This window comes from Pollicipes pollicipes, unplaced genomic scaffold, assembly GCF_011947565.3.
Source record: "Pollicipes pollicipes isolate AB1234 unplaced genomic scaffold, Ppol_2.1 Scaffold_3087;HRSCAF=3621_pilon_pilon_pilon, whole genome shotgun sequence".
Classification (NCBI taxonomy): domain Eukaryota; kingdom Metazoa; phylum Arthropoda; class Thecostraca; order Pollicipedomorpha; family Pollicipedidae; genus Pollicipes; species Pollicipes pollicipes.
This window is the reverse complement of record NW_023596225.1, coordinates 10,949,581-10,972,949: the sequence shown is the minus strand read 5'-3', so window position 1 is coordinate 10,972,949 and position 23,369 is coordinate 10,949,581. Positions and strand designations below refer to the sequence as shown.

Here is a 23,369-nt window from a genome sequence, read left to right as displayed (position 1 = left end):
GCGGCAGGGGCGGTCGCATCACACGTCATTATATGTTTATATTGCTACGTTGCAGTGTTTTTACTATTATTTCTATTTGTGTAGTCCAGTGTTTGCGCTACACGCTGTGTTGTGAGTGCTATTTAAATCTGCTGGGAAAACCGTTTAAAACACGCACGAGTCAGCTACGGGCAGTCCAACTAAAAAGGTTTCGAAATACGGCTGCCCGTTCGTTATCCGCAGCGGACCTGACAATAAACACCCGCCGTAGGGCGGTGCCGGATTTAGGGGATTGACTGAATTGCGATACGTCCACTGCCGAAACGTGTCTGGCATATCGAACACAGCGTGAAAGAAGGGCATAAGCTCAACACGCGAAGAAGTGAGCGGGCAAGCTCTTTGAAAATTGAATGCCAGAGGAAGTTGAAAATAACGGATTTTCAGCAGGCCACGAGTTAGTGGATAAATACAGATGTCTGGCAATCATCGATATGTATTTTTCAAGCACTTAGTTCTTCCCGCTTTGCTCACGGCGACAACTGAGAAAAGTTACTTCTGCGGCGAAAGCTTAGCGTGCCACAGTGCTCTGCATGGCTCGCCCTACCTTCAGACCCACCCGACCAGTAAGCGGCCGCTGCACCCGGCTGCTGGCCATCCCAGTGATGGTAAAAAGAGGGGTACCGAAGACGCCAGGAACACACCCACCGATCCATGGACAGGTTTGGTTGGAGTCTTTCTGACCGATTAAGCTAAAGTGACGGAGAGTCAGAAGGTAGTATCCCACCTTTTTCGAACTTTTCACCTATTGTTACATCAGACGGATACAAATTGATCAGCAATACAATTTTTCTCAAAATCCTTCTGAATAACTCAGAATTTCTATTTAAAGTAGGTGACCCTGCGGGACAAATCTCATTTGATTCCTGGTCACCACTATGAACGTGTTTACATTTCATTTGCCTGGTCGTCTAACGTGTGTATTCTGTAATGTTTGCAGCACAATGACGCTTATCACAGTGGCTATTTTCGAGGCACGCTTTGGCTTTGGGAATGGAATTATTATGTCATCAGTGTGACGTGCTGATTAAAACTTTAACTAACAAAGTTCTCGGTAACAAGTCCTTGTCCGCTGGGCCAATCACACACGTTCTTGTATTCGTACCAGAGGCGCACACAGTCGTTGCGATGACGACGGTGGTCGCGATTGCAGGGATAAAGTGTAGTGCTGTCACAAAGCGCTGACAGCACACTTTGGACTCGAAAATAATAAACTTAACGTTATCACGTTAACGTCACGTCGGCGTTATGAAAATTAATATCCGTAACGTGTCTTGACGGTGCCGCAGTGGCTGCCCTACCCTGCACTCTAATCTGACGCAGCCTGTCCTGAGGAGTCGCTCGAGCATGTTTTTAATATGCTCCAAAGGTGAGACACTCTCCTTAACCAATAGAAGACGAAGGCTCTGTGGATAGGTATTGCATCTGTCGCATATCTGACCGGGTCAGATACATGAACAGGGTGTTTACTCAGCTGTCCTCAAATGACAGATGTTCTGAACATTGTCTGGCCAATTGCCAGGATATTTCGTCCAGGGAGAGGCCACGATTCAATTCGGGACACCCTGGATGTCGGTGCCCCTACCCCCTCACAAAAGCTCCCAGATTCCGCGACTCCAATTTCATATTTTTTCATCTGTTAAGTACATTTTCACCGAAATGGTTGACCAGATTTGGCCCACTTTATTTCTGGGGTCAAATTTCTTCCATTTTGTTTTATTTTGAACTTATTTGGATGGAAGGAAACCTGGGCCTATTTGAAAACACAAATCAGACCGCGTTAAGAAATAAATAAAATGAAAGTAAGACGGCATTGATGTATTACTTCGAAAAAGCGCGGGCACTATGGGCACGTTTCCCCTACAGAGGTTCATTTGGACTTTTGTACAAAACGATAACAATCAGTGGTGTGGCCGGATTTTCTCAGGGTTTTACAAATATGTTGAGCGGTCCATGAAATAAACGCCAGCGTGAATCGGACGTCCGAACACAGTATAAAAATTTGCATTGATACGCCCATCCCAGGGTCAAACGAGAAGAAGTTGATCCTATCTTTACAGTGAATCATTGACAAAATATTGCAAACTAATTTTAAGGACGTGCACTTGCCGTTAAGGAGGAAAAGCACCGACGCACGTGTCGTAGTCTCCGTGGGCAGCGTCAAAACGGCGGCCCGGCAGCTAACACCCGGCGGCAGTTAACGGTCGGGTGAAAATGACCTCGTATCGGAAAACGGTGCTTTTGATAAACTGTATCACATCAATTTGCATGGATGTGGAAAGTATCCCAGACCGTAGGTTTGACCTGTGCAATATTCAAATGGATACTAAGGGCGGATCAGCACGTATGGGATGGCGAACTCGGATGACGCATTGGCGAACCCCCATTGTTCGTGTTGCTGTAACTGCTAATTCCATTCAGAGTCAAATACGAAATCCCACAGACCCAGCTCTCTGGTCAGGAGGTGAAGGGCGTTCAGCCCCGGCCCTGGGTCCCAAGCGGGTGACATTCTGGCGATACGGGGACAGGTTCCCCTTGCTCGATACGGAGGCCCTCAGAGGTATGCATCATACAGTCGTCCCCTTCCTGATGCGACTGGCCCTTTGGTCGAGACATCTGGCACCGAAGCGATGCAAGAGCTCTTACTAATCCAAAAGGATCTCCTACCGACGCGGGAAGTATAATAATTGCCACCGAGACACCAATTCGGCCTATCGACCCTTTGTGGAAACAGGCCGATCTAAGTAAGCGGAAAGCATATCAGTAACGCAAGACGAAAGCTAAGCAAAAAATCACGACTCTAATTAAGATTCTAAGACCAGTTTTCACGTCATAATTCACTTCTGCTATCGTTTCGATAAAGACATGTGGCCAAAATATCAAGCCAACTATATCTCCATTCCCCTGGTTTTTCTCCGAGGAAAAACGCTATTACTACTGTCTTGTCTAAGATTCTTACACCCGTGAAAGTTAGGAAATGTTCAATCTGTACCGACTCTGCCACTAAGACGAAAGCAATATCATTTCACTTCAAGCTCCCACGTCTTTCGTGGGATGTGTTGTGAGCAGTTGTGGAGTCAGCCGTCTGTATTTAATGTTGCGTGAACTTTGCACGAGGCCTCGGCATTTTCTGTTCCTGCTCGTTTAATAACGAGCCCGCGGAGGTGAGCGATGATGACGTACGCGGCACACACATTAAGCTGCTTTTGACGCGTGGAGAATCTAGTAGGACTCCTATAGCATCTGCAGTATGACGCTTGTTATGTCTGAGACTGACAGCGCGTCACAGTCTTCAGAGCTCAAGCGCGCTCAGGTTAGCGTCAGGGCAAACAGGGTGGCAGAAGAACAACGGCGGTAAGAAAAAGCAAGGACAGCGAGAATGAGCAACAAGACTGGGAAAGACACTATCAAGAGAAGGAAATTAATCAAAAACAATATCGTGAGGCCGAGTTCGAGCTTTTTGGAAAAGAGTCAGACAACGCAAGTCAAAGGAGAACCAACGAGGCTTATCGGGCAGTGACCAAGCGTGCCCGACCACCATCATTGGCAGATGCCAAGCGTGTCCGACCACCATCATTGGCAGATGCCAAGCTTGCCCGACCACCATCATTGGCAGATGCCAAGCTTGCCCAACCACCATCAGGCAGATGCCAAGCGTGCCCGACCACCATCATTGGCAGATGCCAAGCGTGCCCGACCACCATCATTGGCAGATGCCAAGCGTGCCCGACCACCATCATTGGCAGATGCCAAGCGTGCCCGACCACCATCATTGGCAGATGCCAAGCATGCCCTCCGATGCAATTGAAACCGATGCAAACAAGAAGCACGTAGTCAGTCAGCGGCTGAGCCAATGACAAATGGACAGTCGCTCTAAGCGTACTGCTCACCTGACAAGCCTAAGGCGTAAATTCACAGTGCGAGGATGACGAAATAACCGACTATGACCGCTGGGAAAAAGCACTCCTGGAATGCATCGGTCTCATCGCCGACGCCCGCAAAGACTCCATGGGAGTTCATACGATGGCGATGCAATCCATGTTTTACCCCTTTAAAGAGGCTGTCGGCTGCGTAAGCCGATGGACACTTATCAGGAACGAACCACCCCCGTGGTGGGCTTACCGAACTGCTTACGAGGCAGCAGTTCTTGAGCGTATGGCCTGAGCAACTGGCTGACTATCTGAGGGAGATGGTGAGCGGATATCAGCGGATTTAAACTTAACTTCGGGGATAACTATGAAAAAATTTTGGCGCCAATAGCCCCGACAACCAGGCTCACTCGGCGGGTGTGCGGGCCCGCTTCCGCCCCAAACCAGTGGTGCTCACCGGAGATGCAGAGAAGGCACGCCTGCTGCGGTATTTCCATCCCCAAAACGGAGATGTGATAGGATTTCTTTGGAGGTGCGGAGAAACAGTCCCGGGCAGTGGTTACACACGATCCATATACGACACTCTGCGGCATGCCAGATGACGCGGGCGATCTTTAGTGACTACTGGCGATCTTTAATGGCTACTGACAAACATCCGCGATTCTGAGAACACGGCCGCGCGCTTGGTTGGCGCGCTGGAGAGGAATATCTCTTGCGACGACCTGGAATCCATCGTGTGGCCAAACGAAGAGGTTCGCTCATTTATGTCTCGAACGCACTAAGTGCGTGACGAGGCCAAAATAAACATTACCAAATGGACGAGCAGTCCATTTGCTTATGGATAGTTGGGTGCCAGGTGGATGAGCGCCCTCACCTCTTGCCGCGCTGAATTCCACTGCCTGTGAGGAACACGGGGGAAAGAACGGCCCTCAGTGTAAGTCGCACACCGCAAGAAGACGAACGACTGCCCGGGACATGCAAATGCTGCCAATATTGCGTCCTGTGGCACTGGTAGTGCTCACTTTCGCCGGGACCGAGACCTGACTCACGGCCGAGCCCTGCCGGACCGAGGGCAGCAGACTGACCATGTAACTCCAGCACTGGTCCATACCAGCGGCCGAGCCCTGCCGGACCGAGGGGCAGCAGACTGACCATGTAACTCCAGCGCTGGTCCATACCAGCGGCCGAGCCCTGCCGGACCGAGGGCAGCAGACTGACCATGTAACTCCAGCACTGGTCCATACCAGCGGCCGAGCCCTGCCGGACCGAGGGCAGCAGACTGACCATGTAACTCCAGCACTGGTCCATACCAGCGGCCGAGCCCTGCCGGACCGAGGGGAAGCAGACTTACCATGTAACTCCAGCACTGGTCCATACCAGCGGCCGAGCCCTGCCGGACCGAGGGAAAGCAGACTAGCCATGTAACTCCAGCACTGGTCCATACCAGCGGCCGAGCCCTACCGGACCGAGGGGCAGCAGACTGACCATGTAACTCAAGCACTGGTCCATACCAGATGAATGCAAAGCAGAAGAAGAGGAGAATTTCGTCAAGCAACAGCCCTGTGTGCCGAAAATGACAGTGGCGAAGACCGCATAATGAAGATGAAGAACTGCAGCACTTTGGAGCGACTTCTCCAAGCTAGCTCTTGGATCGTGCGTTGAATATTCAACATGGGAAGCAGAGCGCGACGGAGCGGTTCTATAAGCTTGTGATTATATAAACTTGTACGAGCGGTTGTGTAAGCAGTTCACTTTGATTTAGGTCGCACCGGAGTGCAATAGTTGTTCAGCGCCATGCAAATCAGGTTCTGGATTGTACGTGCCAGCCGAACGGTTTGAACCTACCTGAAAACGTATTAGAGATGCACAGATTTGCTCGCGCCGCCATTCAATTAGGACTTCTTCCTAAGTCCCGAACTCAAAAGTGTCGTTTTTCAGCACCATCGGAGTAAAGTTATCGAGGTCCAGAGCAAAGGGGCGAAGGGAAACTGCGCTGTTTCTTGCCATTTTTAAGCCTAGTTTAGAGCCAGTGCAGGACGATCTGGCGTGAAGGCGGGCCCAGCACCGATCGCTTCGCCTGGCGCACGGACCTCACTCGAGGGCTACATCCCGCCCCGGATGGACGTCACGGGCGGCGGCGGCCGGTGCAGCTGCCAGAGATCTGCACTGACTCGTGCAGGGGCTGTGTCGTTGGAGCTGAGGAAGGTGCAGTTCTGTTGGGTGATAGTTCCCAGCCGGGAGACGTTGTATGGTTTAGACGTTGAGCGTTGTGTGTATAAGGTCACGTGGACTTTGCACAGGTCCCAGCATTTTCGCTGGTTGCTGAATCGACGGCGAGCTTGTGGAAGTGACGAGGAGATACGACTATTTTATGTCACTCTTATGACATTTGTACGAGACAACGGTACTGCTCAGCGCAGGCATGTTCAAAACACGAAAGGCTAAGTCGAAAGGCCCAGATTATCCTTGCTTGTAGAAATTCTGTGTAGGATTTCTCGCCATTCCACAGGAGCTACTAAACCATAAATACTTGTGAACGTTTTTGTATCGACATTCCTTTTAGGAAACTTGCATGCGTGGGATGAACGCTTTCATCTTGGCCGCTGCCTTAGCAGGCCGTTGTGATGCGCGGTGATATCATTTTTTATTTTAAGAAGGATTAACATCTGTCATTTTAGCCGTTTTAACGTGGAATTACGTTTTGTAGCATCGTAGCATCGTAATGCAAGCTTGTAATGATGCAAACTACCATTGGTGCATAAATTATCGATGACGAAGAACAATGATGACGCAAATCAGCCAGGTCGATTTCCTGTCATTTGATTATGGGTTCACATGACGTGCACTGAATTGAGAGAGATACAGGGTGATGATGACATGCACACAGATGAATATTGTACAATGTTTTAACTGAATTTCTATAAATGAAATATGGGACAATTTGCCAACTTATTTTCATTAAATGACTTGGCGGCGGAGAGTTTCATCGTTGTCAAAGTTTAAAATAATTTGCTAAACGGATTGGCAATCAAAGTTGGTGCAGATGTGGAGGAACGGTTGGTCCACGGATTGATCTCAGAATTCACGCACATGCAAATACTATGTCATCATATTAAACAAATCATAGAATTAACACATCCATAAAATCAACGCACATGCAAATAACCGTCACGGTATGAACAGCTTGTAAGTAACCGAGTACACCCTTGCAAACTTGAGTGTGACGGATTGCCCGGAACAAGCATATTCTGCTGGAGCAGATGGCAAACGAATTACTAACATTCACGTGATGTTGGAAAATTGTGAACTGTGAGGCCATCTATCACCGTGGACGTGGCTCGCGAGATAGCCGATAACTCACTGCGGAACTTTGGGATGGGCGGCGGTATGTCACTCAAAAAAGGTTAGGTTTGTTGGTCGAAAGCTTAGTAAAAATGTAAAAGAAATGCCTAGCAATTTACACAAACGCGTCATACAGCAGAACAAGAACAAAGACCGTGTTTTGATATAAGCAACTGATCGAAAAATGGGAAATTTCCTAGGCCTGTGTGAAAAGATTATCAGGAAAATAAGAGGAAAAGTGGGACACAACGGGAAAAGGTCATCTCAGAACTGACAACAAGCCAGAGAAGCCCCAATGAAGAGAATAAGCAGAGTGGTGCATCAACCTACATCAGCCGACGCGCGCCGAGTCGTTACGAATGACGAGGGCTACTTTGCCTGCAAAGTATACAGCATTCCCAAAAATCGGGTTTTGATACACCTGGGGACCTTGCAAATGTCCCACAATAAATTTAATTCTGCCCTAAAAACAGATTTTTAAGAAATATCACAATATAATTTACCACATAGCCACGTGGGTTGTTGCAAACACATTTATGCAAAAGCAGAGATGCCTCAGATGACAAAACTAAACTCAGGAAGTGCGCGATATAAAGACGTGTCCTCTTCATGGACTCAAAATACTGCAGGAGAGAGCAGACTGTTCTGACCAGCCTGTCTGTCGTTTACTCAAAAATGCGACACCTGTTGGTGAAGCAGGATACATAGGGATATATGCATGTATATCCGCGATACAGATCGAGTTCCCGACAGCCGCGACAAAGCTCGCCGAAGGCCTCTCCGCCGATTAGTTTGGTCCTTCAAAGCTATCCTATATATCCTACATAAGTCTATGTGATATAGGCACATATAATCTGGTAGTCCTATATCATTACATGTAATTTAATCCTATACATGTTCTATCGGTTTAGTGGCATGCTGAAAGAAGCCAAGCCAAATATGGTTGCACCATACATAAAATGAGAGACCTTTGTCCACTTTGTGCCTCTTTTCATGTTCGAATTTTATGACAGTGAATTGTTTATTGTACCCTCCAGGCAAAATGTGCGCGCTCCCAGCATCGGAGCGATCGTGGTAGCTAGGTCTGCACACATTGCAAATGGTTTTTGCGTCAGGCTCTGAAGTTGTTCCTTTTCCTCAGAAGCTATAGAGACCGTATTTAGGTAAAGGAACGCGCCACACGCCGCGTACCTTTTTATAGAGGGCTGGTGACTGCTCAACGGCCATGCCGCTTAGAAAATATGTTGTACCCAGGATCTGAGCACGGCCCTCGTATGGGTGCAAAAAGTTTGTTTTAGCTACATCGACGCCAGCAACCAAGTCTTTAGGGCGCTGTGAGGCGTCGTGATTGTTACACCATATGGTGCGGCGCTATAAGGCACGAGTTATGAAGCCGACGAAATGCTTATAATTTTGAGCTAAAAGCCACAGCGTCAAGGCACCATAAAACTCATTACCGCCGACACGCACGGCTTTCAGTAGTAACAAATGCATTGTATACTGGCCTGTGAAAAGAGGGCAATGGCTTTACAGCACCGCAGCACAGGACGTTTTCCCATTGAGGAAAAGACGTTGCCATAACCTTGAACCGGCTCAGCCTGGGATATCCTGCCACCTCCGACCGCGTGGAGTTGAGGTGGGGGGGGGGGGGGGGGGGGGGGGGGAGGAGGGTAAAGCAGCCCCCTGGTATATTGGTATCTAATAGCAGGGTTGGAAAACATTAAAGTGACAATGAGTGCTCCGACAGGCGGCGGTCGGTCGCGCCCAAAAATCGTGCAGTTCACCACTGTTACGTGAGGTACGGTATAACGCGTCTCGCAAAATGCCTTTAAATCAGTAAAACCATGAAACTATTTCGTATCCCTCAAGCGCCCGCAGCGGTGCCAATGGCAGCCCTGAACCCGATACCAACCCAAACAGCGCGTTCTCACGCATCCTGCCCCACAACCATAACGCATATTGTGGGTACAGTGACAGTAACAAAGGTCAGCGGTTAGGCTAGGTCAGATCAGGTCTAAGCACGGTCAGTTCTGATCAAGATCAGGTAAAAGCAGATCAGATCAAGATGAGATCAAGGTCAGATCTGATCAGACCAAGACCAGGCTACCTCACCGGACAAACGGCCGTGCCAAATCAGACCAAGACCAGGCTACCTCACCGGACGAACGGCCGTGCCAAATCAGACCAAGACCAGGCTACCTCACCGGACAAACGGCCGTGCCAAATCATTTTGGTTCGAGTTGGACCACATGGCCTCTGATCGTGATCTGGTGCGTCTTGACATTGTGCGGAAGGCGTCGGTTGACAGGCAGCCACCCCAGCTGAATCAGTTAATAAAATGAATTCCACACAATAGCGAAAACTGCGAGTTACTAACCGCAGCGGAAACTGCGTGAGCGTGTTGCTCACCGTAGCGGAAACCTAACCGTAGCAGGAACTACGAAATACTAACCGTAGTGGCATACATCGGCGCGTCATCTCTCACTGCAGACGTGGCCAGTAAGCGGCCCGATTCAACATTGAAAAGTAAGTACACCATGCTTCTTAACAAGGTGATCACCTGCTACTTGCAAAGAAATCGGCAGATCTGGTTGGCGCGCTCGCAAACCTACTTAAGAAAACCGGAAGGGGCAGTTATTCCCCTCCCCCTCACCTGGAGGACGCGGGTTTAGAGCAGCCAGCATTCAAACGGCCTTCAAAGAATTCCCATGTAATAAAATGTCTAAAAGGCAATGCTTATATCTTCTGGTTGGATTGATGCAGACCATTAGTGTTTTATATAAGGATTCCTGTATTTCATGTTCGCATCAAAATGTACATGTGTGTTGCAAACCACACACGCACCTGTAACTATAATGCGACGAAAAGATAACACTGATTTCTGCTTTGGTTATTGCCTGCCCATCTCTATCCTATTCAGACAAAAAACATATTCGCTTGATGAGACGGCACAAGAAGGATGGTCAGCTTACCGTGGAATAGATGAAGAACGCACCCAGGATGATGATGCGTAGAAGCGTGGGACTGGCTGCGCGAACCACCTGCCGGAGGTGTACTATGCGTCAGGGCACGTGACGGCGTGCCCAGGGCTCAAACCAACAGCGTTCAACGTCCAACAAGTGCCAGGATGCCGTACAAATCAAACCTTGGCATTACATTGTAGATTTGAAGCAAACTTGCTCTTTAAATACTAATTTATTCCGCATTTATATTATATAATTTATATTTATATTATAAATTATATAATATAATTTATGCTATATAATTATTTATATTATATATAATTTATAACCGCATTTATTCCGTGCGGCTCACTCGGAAAGTCGTCAGTGCATACAACAAAACACGAACACCAGACATTCTGTCTGTTACAAAATATATTTTGACATTCATCACCATTACATTACGCGAGTTGATGAGTTTAAAGAAACAGATTAAGCCTGTCACAACGACTAACAGTTTATGTTGTCACCAAAAGAAAACTTATCATACGAAAGCTTCCTTCAACCACAATAGATGCAGATGAGGGGGGGGGGGGGTCCTGCCTGTGGTGAGGTGCGCGCGCTGCGCTGCTGCCTGGCTGCCACTGGATGTGCGCCGCCGACTGCCGCTGTCACGCCTCCCCACAAGAGTGAATTTATACTGAGGAGCCCATTGGTCAGCATACGAACCAGATGATCTTAGCGCACAACTCCGCACATTTAGACTCCGATACACCCGACATTAACACACACATATGAGCCACAGAGCTAGGATGAAGCGGATGACGGGCGTATAAGCGGGATGGTAGGTCCGGTCAGCCATCATGAATGATTTTCTCGTCGCACATGATTGCGCGCCCTTTACCATGGTATCTACCTCTACCGTTTATCTGATGATCATATTTCAACGGGACAAAAACGGGACCAGATGCATTGATAAAATTCCTCGTCACGAAACCTACGGTACGCCAAAATGGGCCCGAACAGCGCGGCGTTGCTGCGTCAAACTTTGCAAAGCTGTAGAAATTGAATAGCGGATCTCATGAAATAAAAAAAAAACTGGACGTATCTCGTAGGGTCGCTGACCTATGACAGGTCAAAGTGAGACCATGGCTGTAACCGAAGGGGTATTTCTCGGAAATCGTTCATTGTGATGCGACATCGGAGTGTTAGACGAAGCCATGCGTGTCTGAAATAGTTTCTTAGTGCAATACACCACTTTAATTGATAATAACAACAAATTGCATGAACCCAGGGTCAGATATAAAGGTCAGCCCGAGGTCAAAAGTAACTTGCTCCTTTAATCAAGAACTTGGTTTATGATGTGGTTTACCGTGGTCATTTCGAACTCATTACTGATAGGGAAAGCAACAAACATGTTTCATGAACTTATTAAAGGTCAGAGCGGGTCACTTGCCCAAAATGACCCAGTCAACATTTTCTTTTGGGAACATACAGCTTAGCGTAGTCCCTGACATTAACCTAAATGACAAATAGAAGCATTCTAGCGGGTCCTCTGGTTGCTTTGACCTTAAAAAGAGTCAAACAAGGTCACTGATCTTATTTAAACAACACTGACCTTTTGCCTAGAACAGGTATCTAGCTTCACGGTGGTGGCATATGAGATCTGGGGCACTTAAGACACAACTCTGGAATTGGACATTGTTTGACCCTATTTAAACCCAAGATCATGACTTAGCAGCATCCGATGTTTGCACCAGTGAGTTTACATACAGAAAAACCCACCCTGTAAATTTGGTATCGCTAGCTGTCTTAGTTTTTGAGATCTCAGTGAGATCAAATTGCCCCCCACCCGTGCGAACGGTATTCCACCGGCCACCCCCGCGCGCGCCGGTCTTGTCCGTCCGGCTGACGGCAGGCGCTTCCTTTTAACGTGGTCGCCCCTCTCGGAATACGGGGCTACCGTCATGGTCGATCTTAGGGGGAAGGAAGGAGGGCAGACGGTCACCTATCCCATGTGGCCGGGCGACGCACACCGTGTTCTCCTGCAGATTCCGTCAACAACGGGCTCCGCTTTGTTGTCGCGGGCCGATCCGCTGGAGCATCTGTCGGATCTGCATTCACTATTTAGGTCCCGCTCGGCCTAATGGTCATGCTTAGTCCCGCGGAGGGGTTGAGTTCTTGGCCACCGCCGGCTCGCTCGCTATCCCACGCCCCGTCGGGAAGCTCCATCAATCTTGGAGGATGGCGCGTGAAATGGAAAACATCGAAATGTACGCCTACACAGAACGGATGAAACATTACCAGTTTTGTAATGTTCTGTTCAGCTGACGTCGCTCTAACGACAGGACTAAAGATCCCCTGACGTTCGACAATAACACTAGAGTGCTGCTATTCTTCAAAGTACCACGGTCCTCCCAATAAGGCACCGGGCTGAAGCTCAATTTGTCACGTGATTGTTACAGCGTAAATGACTGCACGCAGCGAGAAAAGTCGCAAGAGGTCCGAGATGACACAGCCTTCTATGTATATAACAGAGGGAGGGTATTTTATCGGTATCCGCTGCCGGTTTTTGTCCATCCCGCAGCTCAACCGGTTAACGCGCCTGCCTTCCAACTAAACTGTGGCGAGGTCGGTGGGCTCAAGACGTTTGAGCAGCTGCTGCAATTTGCCCCTGGCTGGGAAGTACTGCGGTCGGTGGCAGCGGCCGTTCGAGATCGGATGAGATCATATAGCGGAGCGGGCCGTGTCGAGCATTGTGGTGCATTACACTTTGCCACCAAAGTCCGCCACTGGTTTGGAATTCTGTGATCCGATGATGGGATCAGGTTTTATAGAATAAACATTGTTTAGTAGGCTCTCTGATATTCAGTCAATTCAGATGTTCAACAAACGCATTAAACAACAGTTTTCAAGTGAATGACCATACGAAAGTAGTCGCTTGCTTTTTTTACCTGGAGCAGGCGGAGAGGTTGAGCACACAGCAGCGCTTGAGTACTTAAATACCAAACGCCAGAAGCATTTCCAATTTTTACACCTCGTCCTGGGTCTTTTGGTCCTGCGGTCCTAAGGTTATGGACTAAGCAAAGCCGTAACGAACATAACACCGTATGGAACACGCCTCTCACTGGTCTTGTGTGACAGAAAAAGTGACAGAATTATCATAGTCTTACACAGTTCCTAGCGACAGGACAGATGAATTATGAATTAGGGCAGCACGTCGCAGCTGTAGCAACTTTCTACCTGTTAAACCAACTTTTATTCTGCATTAGGCTTTTTTCCTGACACCGAATCATCTGTTTATGAACTACAGCCAGCAGGAGAAAAACACCATTTTTCAGTCGGCGGTTCAACGACATTTGCATTGTTCACTCGGAAAGGACATTCGCTGAAGTCAGTTCCTTCTCATTTCGACAGAAATTGGATATCCCATTTCATCAATGTCCCACTTCATTCAACCTGCCAAGCGCGGTGAACGCCGGCTCCAAGAACTCCAGATGCTCAATGTCTGCCTCGCTGGGTTCTTGTTCCGACCTGCGACGCCACCAGAGCTGTCACAGTGTGTCCAGCATATGAGTACGTCGCAGGCCGTGGACCTGCATGAGATCCCACCCCAGGCTGTGCGGGAATGCCTTTCAGGGGTCGGTCTCAACTCATCAACTCATCAACTTGTCTTTCGTGACCAAAATTTACTCAGACAGCTGGAAAATGGCATGTATTATACCAGTTCGGAAGTCAGGTGATCCGACTGCACCGTTCAACGATATACACATACCTCTACTTAGTGCGATCTCTAAGATCTTGGAGCCGGTAGCTTGCACACAACTAACGGAATATTTGAAATCAACAGCACTGCTGCACTCATCCCAATACGCCTATAGGCCGCATCACTCGACCAGGGATGACGTGCTCGCTGCAGCCTGGTTCATAACACCGGCGTCGGTCTTTTATCGTCAGTAACGTCGACCGATTTGCCAAAGGCGGTCGATAACGTTGACCACGACGTCCTCCTCACCGAACTGTCTTGGCACGGTGTTACCGATGTAGAGTGGTTTAGGAGCTATTTGAGTGGTCGAGGGCAGGTAATGCGTGGAGGACGGCGCACTCTCCCCATGTCATGCGGTGTACCCAAGTCTCGATCATCGGTCCAATTTCGTTCATTTTGTTACGGACGATCTTAATGAATATCTGACTCATGGCCGCCTTCTCCTACGCTGACGACACCATGCACGTGGACTGCGCGTCCCCCGACGGACCGGGTCTCGTCGGTCCCAAAACCAGAGTGGGACTTACCATGCGTCAGCTTCAGAACTGGCTCAGTGTCCAATTTTCTTCAAACGAAAGAAACAAAACTGCTTTTATGCTCGTTTGGGTCAAAACCAAATTTAAGGAAGTCAGCTGGCCACCAGCTTAAAGCGAACGGTTGCACTGCGCATGCCTCAAGTACCACTGAAATTCTCGGCGCCATAGTTCACTTTGCTATGTCATGGGTTGCCCATGTTTCAAGCATCGTGAAAAAATGCAATGACATCCTCATTTCTCCGCACAAATTCTAGTGTATCTCTACTTCAGATCTTTTCAAAAGCATCATCCAGGCGCACGTGTTCCTTCATGTAACGTACTGCCTGCGCATGTGGGGTGGGGTGAACGAGAGCCAACGACATAAAATAAAATAAAAAACAGTCGACTTTACTGCAAGAGTAATTGCTAGCTCCAAAAAACACCATTATATAAATCCGGCTGTATCTTCCCTTGGATGGCCGAGGATCAGTGTCATGGTGGCATACCGCGAAGTACTGTCTCTTCACGGCGCTGAAGGAGGTAGGTGTGCCTCACAAGGCCCACGCGCTTTTCGGCCCACGCGCCGCTGTGGCGACCCTTGGCGGGCGCTTTGGCAACGAGCCGCAGCAGCCTGGAACTGCCTGCCATCGTGCGTTCACCATGCCACAGCACTGAGCGCGTCGAAGACCGCTATGCGCCATGTGATTTAACCAGTGGCCACTGATGTGACCCAGCCCATAGTGTGTTGATAGGTCTGTTTTAGCTCTCTAACCACTAGCCACTGATTTGACCCAGCCCATAGTGTGTTGATAGGTCTGTTTTAGCTCTGTAGTCACTGGCCACTGATCTGACCCAGCCCATAGTGTGTTGATAGGTCTGTTTTAGCGCTGTAACCACTGGCCACTGATCTGACCCAGCCCATAGTGTGTTGATAGGTCTGTTTTTGCTATGTAACAATTGTTCTTATCAATTTTGTATAGCTTTTGTGTGTGCCTTTTTACACTGCACCTGTGTGACCTGAAATCCAGTGACCACTATGTGGACCGTTTCTGATATGCTGATATTGATACTGAATCTGAGTCGCGCGACTACCCAGTCACATCCACCTCCGCATATCAATAGGCATATGATTAAAAGCGACGAGGCGTCACTCACGGGTATGAGCCATCAGGCAGGCCACTAACTTCCACAATATGCCTAGGCAGTGGCGTTTTTGTGATGCCACCGGTCTTGCCAGTCGCTGGCCATGCTTCCACGACGACTTCTTGTTTTCACGCCTGTCGTGCCACAGATGTTATACAACCTGTGGGTCGTGACTCATGTTCGGGCCATTTCGCTGCTCTGCTTGGGCTGTGGAGACCCTTGACGGGGAGTGATGACTTACAAGTAATATAAATGGCATGACAACCAATGAACGGTGGTCAACATTCATTTGATACGCCACATATCCGTGTCTTCAATGATTCCAACTCAATCTTCGAACAGATTTGGTACTGATGATATCTATGCATGCGGGCAACAAAACGCGTCAAGTGAATAAAACATCCAATTCACTATTTTTTAGCAGACAAGGAATGTAGAAAGTTGCAAGGTTCTCTCCTTGTTCATATGGCATCTTTTCTTCTCATATGAGTGATTTGTCAACGCTATAAAAATACACAATAAGCAGCAACTGGGCCAAATGAAAGACATGCCTGTAGAAGCCCGCTATACATGCACAGCCCCTACAATATGCTGCACATGGTTGAACTAGCGATTGTGCTTAATTTCCTGATGTGTGTGTGTGGGGGGGGGGGGGGGGCAACCCGTGTTTAACACGTGAATACCTGAGCGTTACAACTAAGGAATGCGGGAATTACTTCCGAATAGTGCTAGGTAGGCGAATCTCATTTTCATCACCTGAGAGGGAACCAATCTGGTTCAATCTGAAGGTGTTTGTCGCAGTGAGGTCAAGTTACTGAGGCATAACGCCATCAATGAATAGAAGCCGTGTGGTCTTTCTCCTTATAAAGTAGCCTGTAGTTTCCGTTCTTGTTTGGACTGCTTTCAGGTCATTGATGATAAGGCCGACACTGCCGGTCAGGGTCAGTCGCGCTATACGAGGTCACAACAAAGCCGCCATCAGAGTTTACTTGAGGTCAGTTTGTGGGCGTTGGACCCAGCTGATTTTTAAGCCATTTGTGATACATGAGGGAGTATGACTCACAATGTCCCAAACTGTTTTCTTCTTTATATCATGCTAGCTGGAAGAGAAGACACAATATCCGATTTCGTCACTCGACCTGACCTGACCTGTCAGATCTTTGACCTCCGATCTTGTTGGCACTAGTAAGATTCCGAAATGAAAAAATATGCCCTTGCATTCGGTGCCAGTCAACAAGGTGTGCATCTTCTACTAGAGGGCCTACGTTTGTTTGAATGTTTTAATGGTCTGAAGTCCTCTCGTTATCACTGGCGTCCTTGACCAGGTGGAAAAGGTAAGCCAACGATTGCTGAGTGAGATGAAACATGGCTAGCAATTGCTGCATGGGTGTTTTTAATTGACATATGGGATTCTGAAATACCAGGGCATTAATTTAACTACTAATTACAATAAACGCCACCTGAGGTGGTCGTGGGTGGCGAATACTTCAGGCGGTGCGGGAGGGACGTTGGATATTGCTTTAAGGGTTTTGAGGATGAAGATCCCTTGTCTCCAGCGCAATGCTCAAGATGAATTCATCGCTGACAGCTCTGACGTACTGGCAGCACGCTCTCCCAGATTTCCTCACAAAATAAGACCTCAGTGTCTTGCGCGCGAAAAGGGCATTAGGCTGCGCTTGTTGCTGAGAACGAATGCGCGCGGCACTGAGAGCACCCAACTTCAAAACGCCATTCTTGGTAGGGGAGGTGCTAAATTGTAGGCTTGACTTGATTCGATGAGCATGCTAATTGTTAAATAATGATGGTGATGGTGTAACATCCACCGCTTCACGTTTTCATGAACATAGACGACCATACTCTCCAGTGTTTATATATTCAAATCTGCATTACATGTTAAATGTCAAAGTGGCATTGCTGTATTTGTAGCGCATGCCCTTTCACACGTGGTTTACTGCAGCTGCCCCTGTTTTAAACCAGACGAAAAACATAGCAATCATTACGGCATGTTTGCAGGGCAACTGCTGGTAATATGTCATGGATCTTAGACACATGTTTGTGGTATTGAGCACTGCGGACGGTTCTGTGGGCACTGCCATGCCGAATGAAATCACAAAGGTGTGCATACCCACGAAAACCTGCGGTCTACTACGGGAGACGGTGGTGTCGTGAAAATGGCGTAAAACGTGGTTTACTGACGATAAACACACATCTTACTGCTTGGCGCAAATGTATATATTCGCTTGAGAAACTGGTCTCTGGTAGATTTTGGTTTACATAGTCAATCAAGCATTCCTTCTTGGGTGTGTCGCATTGAAAATGGCTGCAAAATACGCGTCGCCATTCGGCCCACCGATGCACTGAGACTTCAGGATCGTGCTTAGCCTGTCGACACCGCTACAGGTGGTACTTTCCCCCACATGGGTTTCCCGGGTGCACCCGTCCCACTTCCTCGAGCCGCCAGCTCTTCACGCCACTCGTTCAAGTTCGAGCTAGCCAAGGAGGTAGCGAAGTGAGGCAGGATTTCATGTGAAGCGAATCATTGCTCTGCAGCAGGCGATAAGCGCGGATCAAAGCCAGGCAAAGCGAGATAAGAAATGTGTCACTGTTCGAGCACGCGGTGGGAGGACCCGCAGTGCGTTGCGGCTGCTGTGTTGGCATGAGTGAACACAAAATAGGCGCTATCAATGGCCACTTCTGCGTTTAATCTGTGGTTGTATTGCAATGTAATAAAAAGCTGTCATATATAGAGGGCTGATATTTAAGTAACAAGGACGTTAAGCTCCTGGTTTGGCTACATCATGAGTTTCTATACTTAAAATGTTAAGCTTATTTGTACAAGGTGTTCGTTACACAATGATATAACACGTGAGGCACCTGCCGGGCCAACCACCCTTCGGTCGGATATTTCCTGTTAGGCTCTGCCGGGGTGCTGTTGAATAGCGATTCATTTCTCGGCGCACGCCCTTCACCCGCGATTTCCGCCTGCTGTGCGGTCGTGATACACTTCGCACAGTGCACTGAATCACTGCTGGCAGCTGAAACACTGCCGTTAACGCTCATTGTTGAAGTGGTGCTGAATGTTGCTGAATCAGAGCTGCGCTGAGTTAAAACTGTACGGAATGAAAGCTGTGCTGGATTAAAACTGTGCCGAATCAAAGCTGTGCTGAATAAGAGCTGTGCTGAATTTAAGCTGCGCTGAAAAAGCCGTGCTGAATTAAAGCTGTGCTGAATTGAAGCTGTTCTAGCTTTGTATGTCACTTAATGTGAATGCTTCACATGACATGTAAGAATGCTCTTGACAAATACAGTTTTTCAAACGCACACATTGACTTGAAAGTAGGCCTTCAGCCACCGACAGGGTAATGGGAAAGAGGCCGTGTTGTCCTCCCTAGCCCCGAGACTCATCAACCAAAAATTAGATTTCTTAAGTTAGATCTCTCTCTCTCTCTCTCTCTCTCTCTCTCTCTCTCCTCTCTCTCTCTTCTCTCGTCTCTCTCTCTCCTCTCTTTCTCTCTCTTCTCTCTCTCTCTCTCTCTCTCTTATCCTCTCTCTCTCTCCCTCTCTTCTCTCCTCTCTCTCTCTCTCTCTCTCTCTCTCTCTCCTCTCTCTCTCTCTATCTAACTCTCCCTATCTCTCCTCTTCTCTCTGTACAATCGATTGTCATAAAGTTGAAGAACCCGAATGTGCACGTTTTGGTGACCGACGAAATAACTAGTGAGTTCAAATTAAGTGGTTTTTACGACTTTGCCAGTTATCAGTTGCCAAAAAGGTTGCCAGTTTAACACGTTTACTTGTCGGAAGCTTTGTACTTTTAGTCCATGAACCGATCGCAAGGAATATTTCTATGCTTTTCTATGCACTGATCATATGACATATTTCGTTAGTGTCTCATGGACCGATCAAATGGGTTTTTGTTTCTTTTGGGTATATGGCAAGGCATATTTCTTTCTATGAGCATTCTTTACTTATTTATTTTTTGGGATCATTTCTATATATATATATATATATATATATATATATATTGATATGTATGTATATTTATATGTATGTAGTATATGTATAACTATATATCACATGTAATTCTATGAAAAAATCAACAGGCAGATAGAGGCATGCTTCTCGCTGGGGAATGAGCTATGCAAAATTACCTGACCGGTAACCACGGCCGAAAACTTTTAACTCCAAACATAGGAAATTCCCAGTCAGGTCAAATATAGCTAAAATGAGGTGATAAAACAGCTTTGCATCTGTGGACCTGATCATGATAACGCGTTCAAGCTGTGTGTAGATGTCAGATCTTGAGGTTTACACGCATATTGTCCCGCAATGCGGATGTGTCTGGTGCATATTGTCCCGCACGGCGGATGTGTCTGGCGCATATTGTCCCGCACGACGAGTGTGTCTGGTGCATATTGTCCCGCACGGCGGATGTGTCTGGCGCATATTGTCCCGCACGGCGGGTGTGTCTGGCGCATATTGTCCCGCAATGAGGATGTGTCTGGCGCATATTGTCTCGCACGGCGAGTGTGTCTGGTGCATATTGTCCCGCACGGCGGGTGTGTCCCTTTGGCGACTGTGGCAAGAGTCCCACACGACTTGCGTGCCAACCTCGGGTGCTATCTGACACACACAGTTTGACCCTCCGGCCGTGGTCTCGCTGTGAGCCCACAGTGATGATACATTATTGATTGGGGACATTGGAGGTTGCGCGATACATGCTTCGGCGCACGGCCGCGACGCAGCCTGATGGCCGCTGATTGGTCCGTCGTCGGCCACGTCAGCGCGCGCGCCCTTGCGCCTCCTCCCCTCCCCCCCGCTCCTTATCGGCCGCGCTGGAGGCCGAAAGGAACGCGGATTCGTGGGATGAGTGCAACGAAGCCGGGTCCCATCTAGGCTAGGAAGAGCGTACCCACGTTGCGATGCAGTGGCGAGGGGCTCGTGCAATACTCGTGAAATATTCGCGAGCAATCTTGGCAGAAAGCTCACAAATCCAAAAAGCCGAGATCGCATTCGACAATCTTGTAGGTTTGGAATACAGAATATACAGATCCTATGCACAACCCTTTTCATAGTTCTTCAGAATGTCACGGCCGGTTTGATTACTGTCGAGCTCAAGAAGTGGAAAGCATTGAGTTTAATTCGTGTTTTCATCCCGGTAGCACCACGAGGTCTATAGACGAACGGACATCCGCTTGTTGCAACACCCAAGTGGAAACGCTGGTAGGGAGGGGGGGGGGGGGGGCAGCCAACCAGCTCTCTGCAGTAAAAGATGTCTGTACAAAACAGGATCGTGGGAACATTCGGAATTACCACCCGCGTGTCTAGGCGTGCGTGCAGCACGCCTACCCCGCCTGGACAAAAAGCTCACGACAACGCGGTACTGACGAGCCTTCAGCGCTGGCTGGGGTCCCGTCGTGATCGGACTCACCTACCGCAGGGCACCATGACCCCAGACCTCACCTTGATCTCGCCGTACTTGACGGTGAAGAAGACGAAGAACGGCAGGATGCCGATGATGACGGCCGCTAGACTGAGGATGCTGGTGCGCATGGCCCAGTTGAGCGTGAGCAGGCAGGGCCGGCCGTCCTCGCATGTGGCGCACCCCTCGGCGCACGGCAGGCACTCGAACATGTCGAGCTCATCGTACCGCGAGGGCAGGCCCTAGAGGCACCAGTCGAAGGTCAGCTCAGGTCAGCAGGTCAGCTTTGCCGCCGTGGCAAGACTCGGCCACTGAGGCCTGTAGTGACACCGCTACATCAGGAAGCTGTGGTGGATGGCGCAGTGTCACTATGTGCCGAGTGATGAGTTGACACACTGTGTCAAAATGTAATGCTAGGTCAGGTCGTGGAGATAAGACATCGTTGTGAACTGTCTGCACGCCTGTGTATATCTGTTGCAGCTTCTAGAGGCAGTAGTCTTAAACCACCTTCCTTAAGTTGGACAATTTTGACGTAATGCAGCACTTTGTTCAACTTCGTACCAATAACCAGCAAACACACGTTGTAATGGGCGCAAATGACCATTGCAGTCGACGCGCCCGAAAACACCAATGAACAACAAAAACACGCGTTGTAAATTACTATCTGATCTCATCATACACCAGGCAGGTCAACTCATAACGGAAACCCGAAATAATTTTTTTTCTGCTCACTCTGACTGGGTCAGCAGACCCACATGCATCAGGCATGTCAACTTATAACGACAACCCGCTTTTTTGTCTCGATCTCTGACTGGGTCAGCACACCTAACACATTTCCCCCCAAAATAAGCAGCGACCAGTTCACGACGGATAAAACAACCCGTAACAAAAAGAGCACACCAATAATCTCGCATTATTTAAACCCGACCTCTGTTTGTGCTATAACATGTCTCCGACGCTAAAGAAAATGGCCGTTTTTGTGCTAGTTTTATATGCATACGACAATTTGCAATGACCCTGGATTTCGGAGATGTCAAATGATCTCGAGGGTGTATGATTTATTTTTTGGGAACATTTGAGGTTATCAGCAGCATGACGAAAGACAAATTAATGTTCAAGAATGATAGCGATCAGGGCAACCGACTATCTGTTCAATGTTTCCATCCCGTAGATCCCGAGATAACAGGAGCACTGGCACCGTCCGCCAGGCGGCCGATGCTGAGTGAAAGCCCTGTTATTGGCGTATTAAAGGGAGTAGGCCGCCTTTTTGTACTTTTCGGTTACTGTTGGATCAGCCGCGCCCCATTTGATCAGTAATGCCATTTTCTTGGAATCCTTCTGAATAGCTCGGAATTTTAATATGGAGCAGCCGCTACGGTTGGTTCAATACAAGGCTGTCTAACGGTTTAATCTCGCTGGATACCCTGCTCATCAATTACGAAAGTGATTCTGTATATCTGATGTGTTTTTCACACACGCGTGTGCTCTGCAATGCTTACAAAGCCCTACATGATCAAAGGTCATTTGCAATATATGCAACGGAAGCAAGAAACATTCTATGTAGGAAAAAAGATACCCAAATATGAGGTCATTTTCAAGCGAGTCCAACGAAACGTCATAATATAGCTTTGATTTCTAAGTTATGTGTCTTAGCATAGCGATTCTTTTCGCAGCGGAATTCGACTTGGGAAGTAGACGTATCACACGGTCCTATAACGACGCACTGTTTCAAACTTTTACAATGCCCCTTTCGATAAACGGCCTTTGCTGCCGGCTGTGCCAGTCATAAACATGCGTATATGCTGACGTCATACATACCAGTAGAGATACCCCTTTTAAGCCTGTAGGCCCAAAATGCAAGGGTTTAAGCAACTTAAAAGTGGTACCTCAGACCGTAACAGCTGACGGCGGCCCAAAGCGTATTAAAAATAGATATGTGGAATGCCTAATCGAATATCTAAAATTAATATGTCTTAATTGCATCTGAATCAAGCTGTCGTGGCACTACTTAGTGCTATTAGTGTACCTAGCTATACCTGACGCTTCAGCTGAGCTTGGTTTTGGAAACATGCCCCAAAGGCGGGGCACTCCCTTAAAACATCTGGACTGGAAGTATATTAGAGACCAATGGACGAGAATATTTGATGCACAACAGAGCCGCGCAGTACAAAAGTACGCGCGAAATAATGGACTACTTTTTAACAAACGGATTCAGTCAGACTCCGTCCAATGTCTTGTATTTTACTCTCTCATCAATTTTAGTACATGTCTAGATTATAGCCTACGAATTACTGAAAAGTCTTCTGTGTGTACAACATCGCGGAAGCCCACCCAGGG

General features: G+C 48.2%; 1 protein-coding gene across 1 annotated transcript in view; it reads right to left on the bottom strand.

Annotated features, from left to right (window-relative positions):
* The window catches only part of LOC119089367 (putative G-protein coupled receptor CG31760), a 98,028-nt gene that overhangs the window by 38,022 nt on the left and 36,637 nt on the right, over positions 1–23,369 (bottom strand). The window contains exons 3-4 of the mRNA XM_037212038.1: positions 21,074–21,274; positions 10,220–10,288 (exon numbers count right to left, since the gene is read on the bottom strand). Coding sequence (XP_037067933.1) covers positions 10,220–10,288; positions 21,074–21,274 — 270 coding nt within the window. The remainder of the gene's footprint in view (positions 1–10,219; positions 10,289–21,073; positions 21,275–23,369) is intronic.